The sequence below is a fragment of the Erpetoichthys calabaricus genome, chromosome 9, assembly GCF_900747795.2.
Source record: "Erpetoichthys calabaricus chromosome 9, fErpCal1.3, whole genome shotgun sequence".
Classification (NCBI taxonomy): Eukaryota; Metazoa; Chordata; class Cladistia; order Polypteriformes; family Polypteridae; genus Erpetoichthys; species Erpetoichthys calabaricus.
The window spans coordinates 125,255,558-125,272,277 of NC_041402.2; the positions used below are offsets into that span (position 1 = coordinate 125,255,558).

The following is a 16,720-nucleotide window of genomic DNA, read 5'->3' on the forward strand; positions in this document are numbered from 1 at the left end:
ACAGTTGACAGTTCATGTCAGAGCACAAACCAAGCATGAAGTCAAAGGAATTGTCTGTAGACCTCCGAGACAGGATTGTCTAGAGGCACAAATCTGGGGAAGGTTACAGAAAAATTTCTGCTACTTTGAAGATTCCAGTGAGCACAGTGACCTCCATCATCCGTAAGTGGAAGAAGTTCGAAACCACCAGGACTCTTTCTAGAGCTGGCCGGCCATCTAAACTGAGTGATTGGGGGAGAAGGGCATAAGTCAGGGAGGTGACCAAGAACCCGATGGTCACTCTGTCAGAGCTCCAGAGGTCCTCTGTGGAGAGAGGAGAACCTTCCAGAAGGACAACAATCTCTGCAGCAATCCACCAATCACAGAGAGAGTTAAAGAGTTACAATCAGGCCTGTATGGTAGAGTGGCCAGACGGAAGCCACTCCTTAGTAAAAGGCACATGGCAGCCTGCCTGGAGTTTGCCAAAAGGCACCTGAAGGACTTCCAGACTATGAGAGAGAAAATTCTCTGGTCTGATGAGTGAACTCTTTGGTGTGAATGCCAGGGGTCACGTTTGGAGGAAACCAGGCACCGCTCATCACCAGGTCAATACCATCCCTACTGTGAAGCATGGTTGTGGCAGCATCATGCTGTGGGGATGTTTTTCAGTGGCAGGGACTGGGAGACTAGTCAGGATAAAGGGAAAGATGACTGCAACAATGTACAGAGACATCCTGGATGAAAACCTGCTCCAGAGTGATCTTGACCTCAGATTGGGGCGACGGTTCATCTTTCAGCAGGACAACGACCCTAAGCATGCAGCCAAGATATCAAAAGAGTGGCTTCAGGACAACTCTGTGAATGTCCTTGAGTGGCCCAACCAGAGCCCAGACTTGAATCCGATTGAACATCTCTAGAGAGATCTTAAAATGGAGCAAAGGCTGTGAATACTTATGTACATGAGATTTCTCAGTTTTTTTATTTTTAATAAATTTGCAAAAACCTCAAGTAAACTTTTTTCACGTTGTCATTATGGGGTGTTGTGTGTAGAATTCTGAGGAAAAAAATGAATTTAATCCATTTTGGAATAAGGCTGTAACATAACAAAAGGTGGAAAGAGTGATGCACTGTGAATACTTTCCGGATGCACTGTACATACAGTTCGTGCGGTCTGGAATGGATTAATTGTATTTACATACAATCCTATTGGGGAAATTGCTTCGGTTCACGACCAAATCGGTTTACGACCAGAGGTTTGGAACGAATTATGGTCGTTAACCGAGGTTCCACTGTACTGACAAAGTTCGGTTACTCATTCAGACAAAATGTTTTACGTAATTGCAGAAGTTGGCTGTGGTAATTCTGGGTATTCTTATGCAAAGCTAGACATTTGTTAAGATAAAAGCAACTTGACTCATTGTGATGCTTACCTGTCTACTGTAGATAGGGACCATTGGAGTAATCATGATTTAAAGATATATGGGTTTCAGTTTAGGAGTTGCTTTGCTTTTCCACCTCTACTGTTTGCTTGGTATTATTTAACATTTATAAGCCTAAACATTAGCTTATCCTTATAAATTAATGTGATTTGCATATTTAGGAATAGAAAAACATTTCAAAGTGTGACATTTTGTCTGAATGTTCTTCCCCCACCCTTTACAGGGCATGCAGTTCAGAGGATTTTGGTAGACCGTGGAGCAGCTGCTTGCCGTAATTGGGAGTGTGTTGTTTGGAGTATTGCTTATTTATCAGATGACATGGTGGTTAGTGCAGACTCCGCAGGCAAGGTTCAATTTTGGGATACAGAAAAAGGAACTTTAATTAAATCCTATTTAATATCCAAATGTGATGTATTGTCACTCTCTGTATCTGAGGTAAGTCGTGTTGAAATTATTTTTATTTTGTTGTTTAAAATAATACTTGAGAATGTTTTAAGTTTTTTCCGTAATCCATCTGTCTCTCTCTCAACAGTACAGATTAAAAAGCTTGTACAAGAGAAAAAATAAAATGAATAACATTATTCCAATTACTCAAAGCAATATCATATCCTAAGAGTTTTGTTTATTTAGTAATTAGAAATTATTTTATATTTAAATCTTCACAGGAAGAGGACAGCATTCTTGCTGGAACATCTGAGGGAACAGTTGTTCAGTTTCAGTTGCTGCCTACAACAATTGAAAGTGGAGATTACCAGTGGGTTAGAACAAGAACATTTAAACACCATACGCATGATGTCAGAGCTGTAGTTGAAACAAGGACTGCTTTAATATCAGGTGGTAAGTAATAATTGCTGCCAATTTTTGGTTTATTGTAAATTGAGCATAATACTTTTTAACAATACTAAGCATACAATTAAATTACAAGAACTCATAGTATTTCTTCCTTATACTAAAGTATACTTAATATAAACTACTATGTAAGTAAGAAAATAACATTCTTTTATCATGCTTAGTCCTGAAGTTTTTATTACTGGAAGAAAGTTTTCTTAACAGAATGATGTTAAGGTTACTAGTTAAAGAGCCATGTTCTGTAGAGGTTCCTGCAGAAATTAAGAAAGTCTATTTGGTTATTCTAAAGTACAATTTTTTTGTCTCTGTGTTCACTGTGGATGCCAATAGAACTCTAGTTTTCTCCAGAGAACATCTCTCAGTCAGCATAACAGGCAGAAATGAAGGAACTATGCCACACTGTGGACTGGTGAATTCTTCATGTAGAAATGAGTTCAAAATGAGCTAAACAGTTAAGCTCCACATTCCCTTTTTGCATTTTTTAAATACAAGATATTGTATATGCAGTTTTGGGATTTAAATCATTTACAAAATTTATTTTCCACCATGTCTAAGACTAACAGGATAATTCTCAGAAAATATATCTTATCATTTCCCACATTAAATCCCATAAATTATTTCAATAGTTACATAGATTAGTAGAAATTATATTGAAGCACATCTATTATGTCCTCTCAACGTTTACTCTTAAAAGCTAAACGGTTTCTTTATACATATCCCAGCTATTTTTCTTTAAGCTAATATTTTACTAATTAAACTGACACACGTATTTCTTCCTATGGCTTCACAATTTTAACAAAGTGTCTGGAATGTTTCATATTATAGGGAATAAAGCTAAACCTTCTAACATTCTTTTTCACATTTAAAAAATTCAAATTACTTATGAACAAGGAGTGATGGAAAAAGAAATCAACATCTCACATTATCAAATGCCTTATCATTTAAAATCTATTTGTATTTTAAATGTTTTCAGGATAGTTAGTGCATCACACCATTGCATACAGTACTTTAAAGAAAATATTCTAATATATAAAACTGAACTTTGCTTAATAATATAAATTTCTTTTACCCTGAACTTCCTGTTAAGACTAGTTGTTCATGCACAGTTTTTCGTTAATTATCCTCTGAGATGTATAATGCTTGTTTTCCAGAGTGTTAATTCTGTAGTGAAAATTGCAGTCTACCATTTTTGTTAGTTAACCTTCATTTTGTACAGCATATTTTAGTATGGAACACTACCTACCCCTGAGCCAATGCTCGTCACCAGCTTCTTTGCTGTCTTAGATAACAAAAAGAACTTTCTTCCATTTGAGTATGGCCAGTACTCAAAAGAAAAGAGCACACACATTTATACTAAATGTGGAAACATTCTATTGAACCTATTCATATTCATAAGTTTAAATTCAAAACATACAGTATAAATTTATGTGCATCTTTATTCAATTGTTTCATCATTTCAAACAACATCATATATTTTCGCACATTGTCTTTAACAAAACATAATCCCAAACTCTCTTAAATTCCTTGAAATGCTCTTCAGTCACAGAGATCACTTTCACATACTGCACAACATGCTAAAAATTATTATTTAGCACCTGCTATTTAAAGCATTTAAACACACTCTACTCTTGCTTACATTTATTTCACTCTACACATAGAACTTAAAAGACTGAACCTTTACTTCCTGTTCCCAGGCAGCAGAGCGAACCACTGCGTCACCATATTGCACTTCTTTAATAATAGTTTTTCGACTTACCCATGTTCATTACACATGCACATCCTCACACTCACACACATACCAATAGCAATGTTATTCTTGAAATAAATTGTCTCCTCACATCTTATTATCAAAAGAACATTTTTCCCTGAAACTTGATCACAGTCTGAAGGAAAGATGTTTTACTCATTTCTAAACATTGTTATAAGCAAAGTGGAGATGTAATAAATATTACACGTATAGTATTCAAGTCTCATTTTAACATAGGTTTATACAGAGCTGTGGGATATTTGTCAGATTTTTCAAAATTTGTGTACATAATATATTATCAAACACTTCGAAAATTCAGTTTAATGCTAGAACCTTTAGGACAATAGTCCCATTCACACGTCATTTCTTAGTCACAGAACAACATTTTGAAACATATGGAGCATTCTTTCAAGATGGTCTAATCACTTGTAACATGTTTCCCCCAACATGTCACCTTATAATAAAGCGTCATTTTTCACCTTTCATGCATCCTCTTGATCTCTCTTACAACCCCCAGTCACTCGCTTGCTCTATTTCCTCACTTGTGCAACTTAACAGTAAATCTGGTTCTTTTTATTTTAGCCAATCCCCTCATTATAGTGTGTTAATAATATCTTGAATCTTGCCATAGTTCCTACTTCACTATCACTTAAACTGTTGCTATTGATAATACCACAACATCTTTGCTTCCTGGACCTTCTTTCAGCCACCGGATATTACTGTGATTATACCACTTAAATGCATTCCTTCCCAAATTTAAGATCTGTCTTCTGCTCTGCACATTTCTTACACTTTTTACAGACCTGCAACCTCAATTTACACATGTAATTTCTCAGTCATAATAGTCACACATTTATTTTCTTTTAATTTTCTGCATGTTTGAAATCTATGTACTTACCGGTACACACTATGCTTGACACAAAAGAAAACAAACAAAAAAAAAAAGCTCCAGAGAAGAGTAAGTTAACTTCCTTTATTTTTATTATTTAATTCTTACTCTGCTTGTTAAAACAAACAAACAAATAGCCAATTGAAGTCAATCACTGATCGTTGCTATGACTTCAAAAACACAAGCTGCGGTGTCTACTGTACTTAGCCACAATGAAAACACACAATCACTACACAGAAAACATAAACCTTAAAATGTATAACAATAACAATATTTCCTTTTAAGCTAAGCTCAATTCTTTTTCTTGGAAAACCTGTACAAGTACAAAGAGGACATATAGTTTTATTTTCTCTAAACCCACACACTTTCTCTCTGGACCCCTGCATTAATTGTCCTTTAAACACAGAGTTATACTGTAACCTTTTTTTTTTTTTTTTAAACAACTAAATCTACACTCCTCCTTTGAGTGACCTATTAATTCTGCCCTCCCTAATTGAATGCTTCCTTAAAATTTTTGGCACCAAAGCAGACTTTTGCTACAGACATTCAACGCTCCTTCTGGAGCCTGCCATGGATAACTTCACCAAAGTGAGTTTTTAGTTTCCTTTGTAGTAAGCATTTAACCCTAGGTGGGTATCCGCTATCCCGAGATGACCTTGCCTTGTAGTAAGCATTCAATCCTGGGTTGCTTTCCTCCAGAAGGAACGCTTACTGGGGTAATCCTATTAATCCAATAGCCATTACCAAGATAAATACTTTTCACCCAGAGGACAAAATACTTTTCACCCAGAGGACAACGGAGTTCTTTCTTAGTAATCTATTATTACAATAGCCCTTACCAAAGGAACCTAAAGACATCAGACCTTCACATCAGAGCAGTATTCAGTAGGTTTTTCACCTGCTTTCCATTCACTCCAGTGGAGCTGCCTAGTGTAATTCACAAAGGCTTCTCTCATCAGCCAACTCTGGGCCTTTTCAAACTGATTAGCTCAATAATACCTTACAACTATGAACTGATGATCCAAGTAACCCACTGGAGCAGGATTAAACAGGATTTTTTTGCCTCTAATTCAGCCCCTCACTAGGTTAACTGGAAAAATAAGCCCACAATAAAGCAGTACTCAAGTACTTTCGCCTACTTACTTACACTTCTTCTATATTGGGCAGTAGCATACGGACCTATAAATACACTATAGGCTTTCCCTTATTTACAGATTTACTTACAATAATCCTTCAGTTTGAACCCTCTGTTCTACACCTTCAGTTTTCTTTCAGCAGTTTTTAGTTCAAGGGCTCTTACTGTGTCTCCTTTAGCAGGACAAAATCCTTGTAAAACTGACAGAAAAACAATTTAATAGCAAAAATGCTTACCTTTAAAGGGCCGCACGTTTGTGTCAGTTCTCAGAGCATTGTCTTGCTATCTAGAAACTCAAGCCTCTTCTTTCTCCTACCTGGCTCACCAAATTATGTTGTGGAAAAAACTTTCCTCAGTTTTCAAAGAAGTCATTCATGGTGACCAGATGAAAATGCAGAATGATTCTTTATTTGCACATAGATATGCAGAAATGTCTCAATCCATGGAGTAAGCAATCAGTATTACAATTCATCACATCATCTGACTCTTAATATGCAGAATTCTATTATCAGCCACCAGTAACTTTGTATGCATTTGATTCTTCCATTATTCTATACATCGTTTTGTTAGTAGGGGTGTCCTACGGTTTTCCAGTTGAACATATCACCACTTCATAGTAGGGGTGTTTGGGCTTTCACACTAGTTTCTCCTTGTGTTTTTAAGATGTGTTAGTAATTATTTTAGTAGTTCCCCTAATATGAGGCAACCCCCACATACTCGAGCTTTAATCCAGGTTTACTTAATCCTTAGTTACCGTCAGTCCTTTTCCTTATGCTTTTAATAATACATTGTTACACACTTCATTTAAATATGTACTTGTATTAAATTTTAAACATTATCATGTATTGATTGAAATATTTGATTAAAATTATATACACTTTACTAGTCTTCACATAACTTATTTATTTATTTTTAAATCAGGTCTGGACACACACCTTGTTTTCGACCCCTCTTGGATAAAGTGGAAGAAAAGTCATATGACACTGCCTTAAGAAAAGTGACATTTCCACATGTAAGAATGTGTAGTTTTTAGACATTTTTCTTTTGGAGCCAATTTATTTTTTTAATTTACCTCTGGAATCTTTAGAGAAATGTTGGTGTTTTGTCACTGTTTTGTAATTATTATTTAAATTCTTCCAACCCATTTCATGAAAAACTCTCGTATGTAGTTTGTGAACGAGGCAAAAGTCTGTCATAGAGCACACTAACTCCGACTGGGTCAGTTTAGTTGGAGAAAAATGGAATATCCAGATAAAATCAATGTAGACATGGAGAGCTCATGCAAATTCAAAATCGACAGTGCCTAGACTTTACTGTGAACTTTGAACTCTAGATCCTGTATGCCAGCAGAACACTGGCCTTATTTAAATTAAAAAATGCATGAATTAGATAATTTGCATATATTAAATGCAGAGATTTAAACAGGTCCACATACTACCTTGGGTAGTTTAATGTCTGGTGGTGTTGCATAACTCTAAATGTGCTAGTTCCTAAAATCTAATATAATATGCAAGAAGAAATATTTGTATATTACTGTTTGGTGTGAGGTAAGTAACTTTTTAGGCTTGACACTGCAGCGTTGTTATACTAATACAGTATTCGTGATAGAACTGTTTATACTCTGAATAGTAAATAATGCTGTAAATGAATAATGCATCTTTAAGTACCAAACTGAGCAATGAGGTATAGGTTACTGTGCTAAATACCTGTAAGTTTCACTTTCTCAGAAAAGATAAATTGCTTTCATTTAATTCAAGAAGGTGTAATTTTATTTATAGTCAACGTGTTCAAACTAGTATCTAAAGGCAAAATATTTTGGAACATTTTACTAGAGTGGAAATGCATTTATTTTTGGCAGTCTGTATTTTTATAAAGTGACTTATGAATTATCAGCTAATAAAGATATTGTGTGTGTGCGTGTGCGTGTGCGTGTGTGTGTGTATATACATGTAAATCCCCAATGTATTTAGAATATTTCAAAGACTATAAGACAAGTCATGTCAATCCTTTTCATAAATAATGAAACTTTTTAATTTTGGTTATAATAAAAATCACAAACATTCAGTGTGTGTGTGTGTTTGCTAATATATGTGTACTGTTTATAATGAGAATAATAGCTTGGTTCAGGTTTAACCAGTAACATTCCCAATTATGTACAAAAGGAAATTGACATCATTTGAAAAGTTTCTGATTAGCCCCGAATTAAATTGGATGTTTCTGTAGGAATTCCCTGAAAGATTCGCAGTTGCATAGGGCAGACTATAGTCCACAAGAGGCCAACAAACGGATTAAATTTTTTATTGCAGGCAGCTCCTGGGGGAGGCCGTTTAGGCCAATTGTGACCATAAAAGGAGCTGTAGCAGTTTAGGGCAGTGATTGTCCACCTCCTGCATATTATTGCCATTTTATGTATGGGATAGTTTACTGAGAATTGAGGGTTTTTTCCCTCCTAACAAAACTGGAAAATCCAGTCCTATACGAAAGTTAAGAGAACACACATTCAATCATGTAGAAACTTGTGGAAAGTTTCTTATGGTCTGGTATAAACAAGGTATTTTTTTTTTTTTTTGGCTTAAGTTCCAAGACGTGTTTAGTACAAAGTCAGAATGATAATGAAATGAATTGCTTCATATGTGAAGATTTTTGATGTTAGGCCTTCAGGTATTTACCATAAAGCTGTAGCTTCTTCTTCTTTCGGCTGCTCCTGTCAGGCTACAAAAGATTTTTTTTTGTCTTTCATTGTGACAGTGATCCAAAAAAACACAGCCATCTCAACCAAAGAATGGTTTTTCAAAAGGAAGACCATTTTCCTCGGGTGACCTAGACAGACCAAGGACCTTAGTTTTATAGAAAATCTGTGGACTTGCATAAAAAGGACTGCATAGAATGTATTTGAACTGTTCTGCAAAAATGAGGATACAAAGCAGAATCCAGGGGCCTCATGTATAAACGGTGCGTACGCACAGAAATGTTGCGTACTCCCGTTTCCACGCTCAAATCGCGATGTATCAAACCTAAACTTGGCGTAAAGCCACGCACATTTCCACGGTAACTCGTACCTTGCCGTACGCAATTTCTCTGATCGGTTTTGCAGACTGGCAGCACCCAGCATCAAAGCAGTGCTACTGTTCCTGTGTGAGCACCTTTCTTTCTTAGATCCATATTCCTGACGCTGCTTTATAAATGCACTGAAACTAACTGCATATTGTTTACTAGTGTAATGCATCTGATTGTAATTAACCTGCAGCAATATAATGGTCCAGGGAATAGCCATAGTATTCCAAATACCATAACTGCTTTAGCGTTGTAACTCTCACTGCATCTTCTTCTTCTTTCAGCTGCTCCCGTTAAGGGTTGCCACAGCAGATCATCTTTTTCCATATTACTCTCGCTGCACCACTCGGAGTATTTATATCACTGTATCTGAGTGGGGAATCACAGCAGCAGCTGATCGGAAAGAGAAATATCGGTATACAGCATGAAGCAGACGCTGCCTGAGCCACGGCAAAACGCTTTAGAGACTTCCCAGTACGGACTTCGCGGTTTAGAAAAGGTTTCATCCCAAGAACTCTAAACGCACTCTATCAGTCCATCAAGTGCTCCTTGTAGAATTGTTTACTTATAAGTACAATTACCTCACTGTAAACTTGCACTACAGTTATAATATTGCACAACCTGCGCCACTTTATAAAGCGCGTATTTACATACAGTGGTGTGAAAAACTATTTGCCCCCTTCCTGATTTCTTATTCTTTTGCATGTTTGTCACACAAAATGTTTCTGATCATCAAACACATTTAACCATTAGTCAAATATAACACAAGTAAACACAAAATGCAGTTTGTAAATGGTGGTTTTTATTATTTAGGGAGGAAAAAAAATCTACCTACATGGCCCTGTGTGAAAAAGTAATTGCCCCCTGAACCTAATAACTGGTTGGGCCACCCTTAGCAGCAATAACTGCAATCAAGCGTTTGCGATAACTTGCAATGAGTCTTTTACAGCGCTCTGGAGGAATTTTGGCCCACTCATCTTTGCAAAATTGTTGTAATTCAGCTTTATTTGAGGGTTTTCTAGCATGAACCGCCTTTTTAAGGTCATGCCATAGCATCTCAATTGGATTCAGGTCAGGACTTTGACTAGGCCACTCCAAAGTCTTCATTTTGTTTTTCTTCAGCCATTCAGAGGTGGATTTGCTGGTGTGTTTTGGGTCATTGTCCTGTTGCAGCACCAAGATCGCTTCAGCTTGAGTTGACGAACAGATGGCCGGACATTCTCCTTCGGGATTTTTTGGTAGACAGTAGAATTCATGGTTCCATCTATCACAGCAAGCCTTCCAGGTCCTGAAGCAGCAAAACAACCCCAGACCATCACACTACCACCACCATATTTTACTGTTGGTATGATGTTCTTTTTCTGAAATGCTGTGTTTCCTTTTACGCCAGATGTAACGGGACATTTGCCTTCCAAAAAGTTCAACTTTTGACTCATCAGTCCACAAGGTATTTTCCCAAAAGTCTTGGCAATCATTGAGATGTTTCTTAGCAAAATTGAGACGAGCCCTAATGTTCTTTGTGCTTAACAGTGGTTTGCGTCTTGGAAATCTGCCATGCAGGCCGTTTTTGCCCAGTCTCTTTTCTTATGGTGGAGTCGTGAACACTGACCTTAATTGAGGCAAGTGAGGCCTGCAGTTCTTTAGACGTTGTCCTGGGGTCTTTTGTGACCTCTCGGATGAGTCGTCTCTGCGCTCTTGGGGTAATTTTTGGTCGGCCGGCCACTCCTGGGAAGGTTCACCACTGTTCCATGTTTTTGCCATTTGTGGATAATGGCTCTCACTGTGGTTCGCTGGAGTCCCAAAGCTTTAGAAATGGCTTTATAACCTTTACCAGACTGATAGATCTCAATTACTTCTGTTCTCATTTGTTCCTGAATTTCTTTTGGATCTTGGCATGATGTCTAGCTTTTGAGGTGCTTTTGGTCTACTTCTCTGTGTCAGGCAGCTCCTATTGAAGTGATTTCTTGATTGAAACAGGTGTGACAGTAATCAGGCCTGGGGGTGGCTACGGAAATTGAACTCAGGTGTGATACACCACAGTTAGGTTATTTTTTGACAAGGGGGCAATTACTTTTTCACACAAGGGCCATGTAGGTTTGGATTTTTTTTCTCCTAAATAATAAAAACCATCATTTAAAAACTGCATTTTGTGTTTACTTGTGTTATATTTGACTAATGGTTAAATGTGTTTGATGATCAGAAGCATTTTGTGTGACAAACATGCAAAAGAATAAGAAATCAGGAAGGGGGCAAATAGTTTTTCACACCACTGCATGATGACGGTATTCATTTTTAAGATGAAATGCAGCAAAATTATGTTGATTATATTATACAGATAAAACTTTAACTTCATTACAATAATCTGTATTGTTAATAATTAAACATGTGAGGACACGGTGCCGCAGTACTAGCTAGTTCAGGGATTGTTCCTGCATTGCGTTGTATTCTTGCGCTGATGCGACACTGGAAAGATAGACGGATAGAATAATTAAACATGTACTACGAAGATATTTCAATGTTCCTTAAAAGTTTTGAAGAATCGCCGTTCTAAGCTTACAGATGGCTTAACGTCTATTACAGAGCTGATTGTGTGGCAATTGGGCATTTGGAGAAAGAAAAGTAAGGACAGGAATTGGAGGTTAGTACGTTTGAAAGAGACAGTACTTCTGTAATAAATTATTTCATCGAAGGTCGCACATGGCGCAGCAAGCCTCTTGCGTGAGATATGAACAATCACTACGCCACCGTGTTTCCCATGTTTAATAACATGCTTTCATTCCTATCATCATGAAAATGATTTCACGTATACATCTCAGTATTTTAATTATTCAGAGAGCTGTAATATCACGAATGTAATGGATTCTGTGTCCTGGCGGAGAAAGAGAAAGAACGGAAGCACGTAGTGATTCACACACACAGAGCACATAGAAGATCAAATACAGAACAAAGCATTTAACGTGCTACTTGAGAAACTAGTAAAATAAATGATTTTAAGATGAAGTTTATGATGTTCTACTTTAATGGCAAAATAAACTACGTGATTAAAGTGGAAATTTCGAGATTAAAGTTGACATTCGTGCTTTTTTCCCACTGTGTGCCTATTTGTTTTGTCTGTACCCTAATAAGCTTTCATATGACACTCAGACGGTGGGCTACGACTCGCCTTTTCACGGCGACTTTGATATGTGATTTCTTTTTTATTTCGGGCACTGTGCGACTTTGTGAACTTGGATCTTTCGAGTTTCTCCAACACTCTGTCACTCGATCAACTTTCTTTTATTGATTATACCACTGTTTAAACCAACAAATAGTACGTTTTTACTTTGCCTCCACTTGGTATTCGCTGAAATTCTTATTTTCCCCTGTGCTTTTCCCATTGTCTTTTCACAGAAGGCTATTTATATTGATTTGCATATTCAAATAGGCGTAATTCTGGGAGGAGTTGGGGCAGGACAGAAGGCGCGTGCACGTGCGTTACTTTTCACGCTGATCGGGATTTATGTAGTGGAAGAACGTGAAAGTTTGCGTGCGCACAGATTCCTGCATCTGGATTTTTCTGTGCGTACGCACAATCCCTCTTTTGTGCTTACACCATGTTATAGTGTGAGTTCTACGCACGCCGTTATACATGAGGCCAGAGGTGTGATAAGTTGGTAGATGTAATCAAAGTGAAAGTGGCATCCTCCAAGCATAAGTTAAAATAAGTTTGAAATTTATTTTCAAAGACATTGAATGTCTTTATTTTTCTTTTTTATTTTCTTAAATCATATTAAAAATTTTAAAAGAACTAACTGTATTGGTCTTGACTGAAGGCTTTAACAGAACAGAAACAACAGAAACTAAAGTTTTATTTGGGTGTATAAACATTTAATATCTACTTATTTTCTTTGCGTTTGTATGTTAGTATGTCAGTTTAAACATGGATTATAGTCACATTTTGACTGGATTTTTGTTTTACTATCTAACAGTGTGTTATAGATTAAATATATATCTTGATTTATTTTAAACACATTTTGGCACAGTACATTTATCATGTACAGGTCCCATTCCTGCCAAAAAGAAAAGTGAGGGGGGAAAAAAGGAGGATAAGTGTAGAAATCAGTAAAATGGCTAGAAGGTGCACAAGTATTAAATATGTTCAACTACTAGTTAGAGAACATGGTTAAAATTGGTGTTTACAAAGAGCTTCTGTACTCTGAGGAATTTCTAAATAGTTCTTCATTGACTACTTTTTTTTCCTCCATTTCAGTGCTTTCCATTCCCATTGTGCAGTATTCAGTAATTTGAGTAAAATAACACTGCCAGTTCATAGTAATGTCAAAGTTGCTGTGACAGTGCTGGATTGCACAGTCCTGCTTGTATTCCTCTGAAAAAGTCAGTTTTTGGGTAAAAATATAGGATAACCCGAATTTTAATGTTTTCCTTTTGTTGGTTAACTTTGAATGACTGTTTATGTGCCAGCTGCTTATATGTGAAAATCTGATATTTTATATGGCTTCTTACAGCTGCTATGAAAAAATAAAAACTACCAGAGATGGTTCAATGCATGCATCAGGATTTTTATGATAGTGTATATAAACTGTTTTTAATATATTTTATAGAGAAAATTAGTATGCTGTGCAAAGAAACACAATCTCCTGATGTTTCAGTATCCTGATCAATTGGAAGTGTGGAAGCTGGGAGGCACAGATGTCAAGAGTAAGTAATCCATGAATTCACGTTTCAGTCTTGTACAGTATTGATTGATTAATGATTTTTTCAGCTCAATGTTGAATGACCCGAGTGACAGATATTAGTCAATGTTATTGTTACTCACTATTCCGATTTTACTTTCACCCAGTTTAATGTTAGGCTGGAAAATGGAAGGAAGGATTGTTCTGCCATTAATTAAAACAAACAATGGCTTCGAAGATTTAACCTTCTGTCAGGAGCCATTTAACTAGGTACTGCTCATTATTGTGTGGCTGATTGTTTCCTGTTGTTCCTGGCTGAACTTAAAATCATGACTATATGGTGATAAAATATAGTCTGGTCAAGGTGAATTAATTACAGATCCATGTATAAGACAGCATGGTCAAAAGTGATTTTGAGTTTTTAAGTATAAACTCAGCAAATTTAATTTAGACCAAATTTAGAAATTCAGTTCCGCAGTGGATAAACAGTGGGGGAGCGCTTTTCCCTTCGCTTCCCACAGTAACACAGTACAAATCACCAAACACTAATAGCTAGTCTTGACTTCTCTCTTTTTCTCTCTCTTTCTGCCTCCACTTCTCCACTGGCAAACTTCATCCTTCTTTTTCCCGACTCTGGCTTCTCAAATGGAGTGGGGCAGCTCCTTTTAAGCAGGAGCTAGGAGTGCTCCAGGTGGTTTATCACCATTACCTGGAATCACTCCCAGATGTGGTGGTAGTCAACTGTAGTGCTCTGCAGCCCTCCTTGGCGGCCCACATGCAACCCAAAGTGCTGTACCAAACTACAACTCCCAGCATGCCCTGTGGGAATCTGTGGTACCACAGCCGCCCAGGAGGGCTGCCCTGTAGTGTCCTGGGGAAGGTTGTGCCCTGTGGATACTCTCTCCTTTGGTCCTTCCATGTAGTTGGTATCCTGGTCGGGTAATGGCCATGACTACCCATCACAACATGTATAACCACTTGACTCATTTTACAGAATTGTAAAGATTGGAAGCTAACAAAAGTTATCCCATTATATAAACTGGTGATCAGGCAAAAGCTGAACATGCGTCTTGAGTAAATTAATGGAATTATGATGGAAAAGGCTGAGCAACATGTGACAAGAACAGGTATATTAGTTAGTAGTGATGATTGAACAATGTGGAGTTTGCTTCGCCGTGAGTTTTGCAAAATCACAGAAATGTTTAGAACATTGAAGTCAATGGACAAGGAGGAACTGAACTGGTTTTGAGGTGATTGTAGTGGTTCAGTGGTCTTTTAAGTGCCTCATAGGACTAGGGCAGCATCTGCCAACTATGCTAGACTGATTATGGTGGACAAAAATGTTACCTGAGCTGTGACTCAGTCGAGCCAATCACTTTGGCACAAGGCCTCAAACACCAATAAACTCAGACAGCTAATCGCAAAGTACAACAAATGGACACATACTGTACTATATATTTGTGTGCATGTGTTTGTGTGCAAAGTCTGTTAATGAGTAGTCAGCATGACTTTAGACAGGGAATGTTGTGTTTTACCAATAGGCTGATGCCTATGAGATAGCGAAAAAAGCACTTGATACAGTTTTTCTGAAAACCTTTGGTAAGTATACCACATTAAAGATTAGGAATCAAACTAATAGATAGAAGTGGGAAGTCAGAGCACAGTATGTGGATGGGTGCATAATTGTCTTAAATGATACTGATAAGAATATAAATGATAAGGTGATTAATTTTGCAGGTGATACTAAACTTGGTGAGTGGAATACAATATAATGTAGAATCTATTGTAGTGAAAACTAGACAGAATGGAGATTTGCTAAATGTTTCTTGTTATCATCAAAGAGTTAAAAAAAAACAAAAAAAAAAAACAAGACAGGCAGATGACAATTGCTTGCAGTAGATACTCATAATAGCTTTCAACAAAGCCTCCTTGTCAAATTTGCAGGTCGTTTTTATACATCAGATTTGCACAATTAAGTCAAATCAAATGTTACAACAAAGCAACCTCTGACAGACCAGGTTAGTACGAGTATTGGAATCTGTCCTCGCTAGCGAATATCAAGTGGAGGCAAGAAAAAATGCACTTATTGGAATCTGTCCTCGCTAGCGAATATCAAGTGGAGGCAAGGAAAAATGCACTATTTGTTGGTTTAAACAGTGGTATAAACAACAAAAGGAAGTTGATCGAGTGACATAGAGTGTCGGAGAAACTCGAAAGCTCAAGTTCACAAAGTCACACAGTGCCCAAAATAAAAAAGAAATTGTCAGATATCAGAGTCACAGTAAGGAGGCGAGTCGTAGCCCACCGTCTTGAGTGTCATATGAAAGCTTATGGTACAGAGAAAAGGAAAAAAAATAGGGAGACAATTGGGGAAAAAAAGCTCGAAATGTCAACTTTAATCTCGAAATTTCCACTTTAATCATGTAGTTTATTTTGTCATTAAAGAAGAACATCATAAACTTCATCTTAAAATCGTTTAATTTACTAGTCTCTCAAATCCCATCGTAACTAAAGTAGCACGTTAAATGTTTTGGTTTGTATGTGTTCTTCTATGTGTATGAGTCACTACGTGTTATTTATTTTTTAATTTTATTGATTTTATTGTAATCATTCCATATAAATAGATACATTTTTACGAAAATAGGATTGAAAACAAATCAACCCCCACCCCAACTATGTGCTTCTTAAACTGGCTTTCTCTTCATCTGACAGGACACAGAATCAATTACATTCATGATATTACAGCTCTGAATAATTTAAATACTGAAATGTATACTTTGTATCATTTTCATGATGATAGGAATTAAAGCATGTATTAAACATGGGAACACAGTGACACAGTGATTGTTCATGCCTCATGCAAGATGCTTGCTGCGCCATGCGCGACCTTCGATGAAATAATATATTGCAGCAGTACTGTCTCTTTCAAACATACTCCAAATACCCAATCCCAAT

General features: G+C 36.9%; 1 protein-coding gene across 1 annotated transcript in view; it reads left to right on the forward strand.

The window, feature by feature from the left end:
• utp4 (UTP4 small subunit processome component) overlaps window positions 1-16,720 on the forward strand; it is a 62,725-nt gene that overhangs the window by 15,414 nt on the left and 30,591 nt on the right. Inside the window, 5 exon segments of the mRNA XM_028810124.2 lie at window positions 1,642-1,853; window positions 2,084-2,255; window positions 6,960-6,977; window positions 6,980-7,050; window positions 13,694-13,790. Of these exon segments, the coding sequence (XP_028665957.2) occupies window positions 1,642-1,853; window positions 2,084-2,255; window positions 6,960-6,977; window positions 6,980-7,050; window positions 13,694-13,790 (570 nt within the window).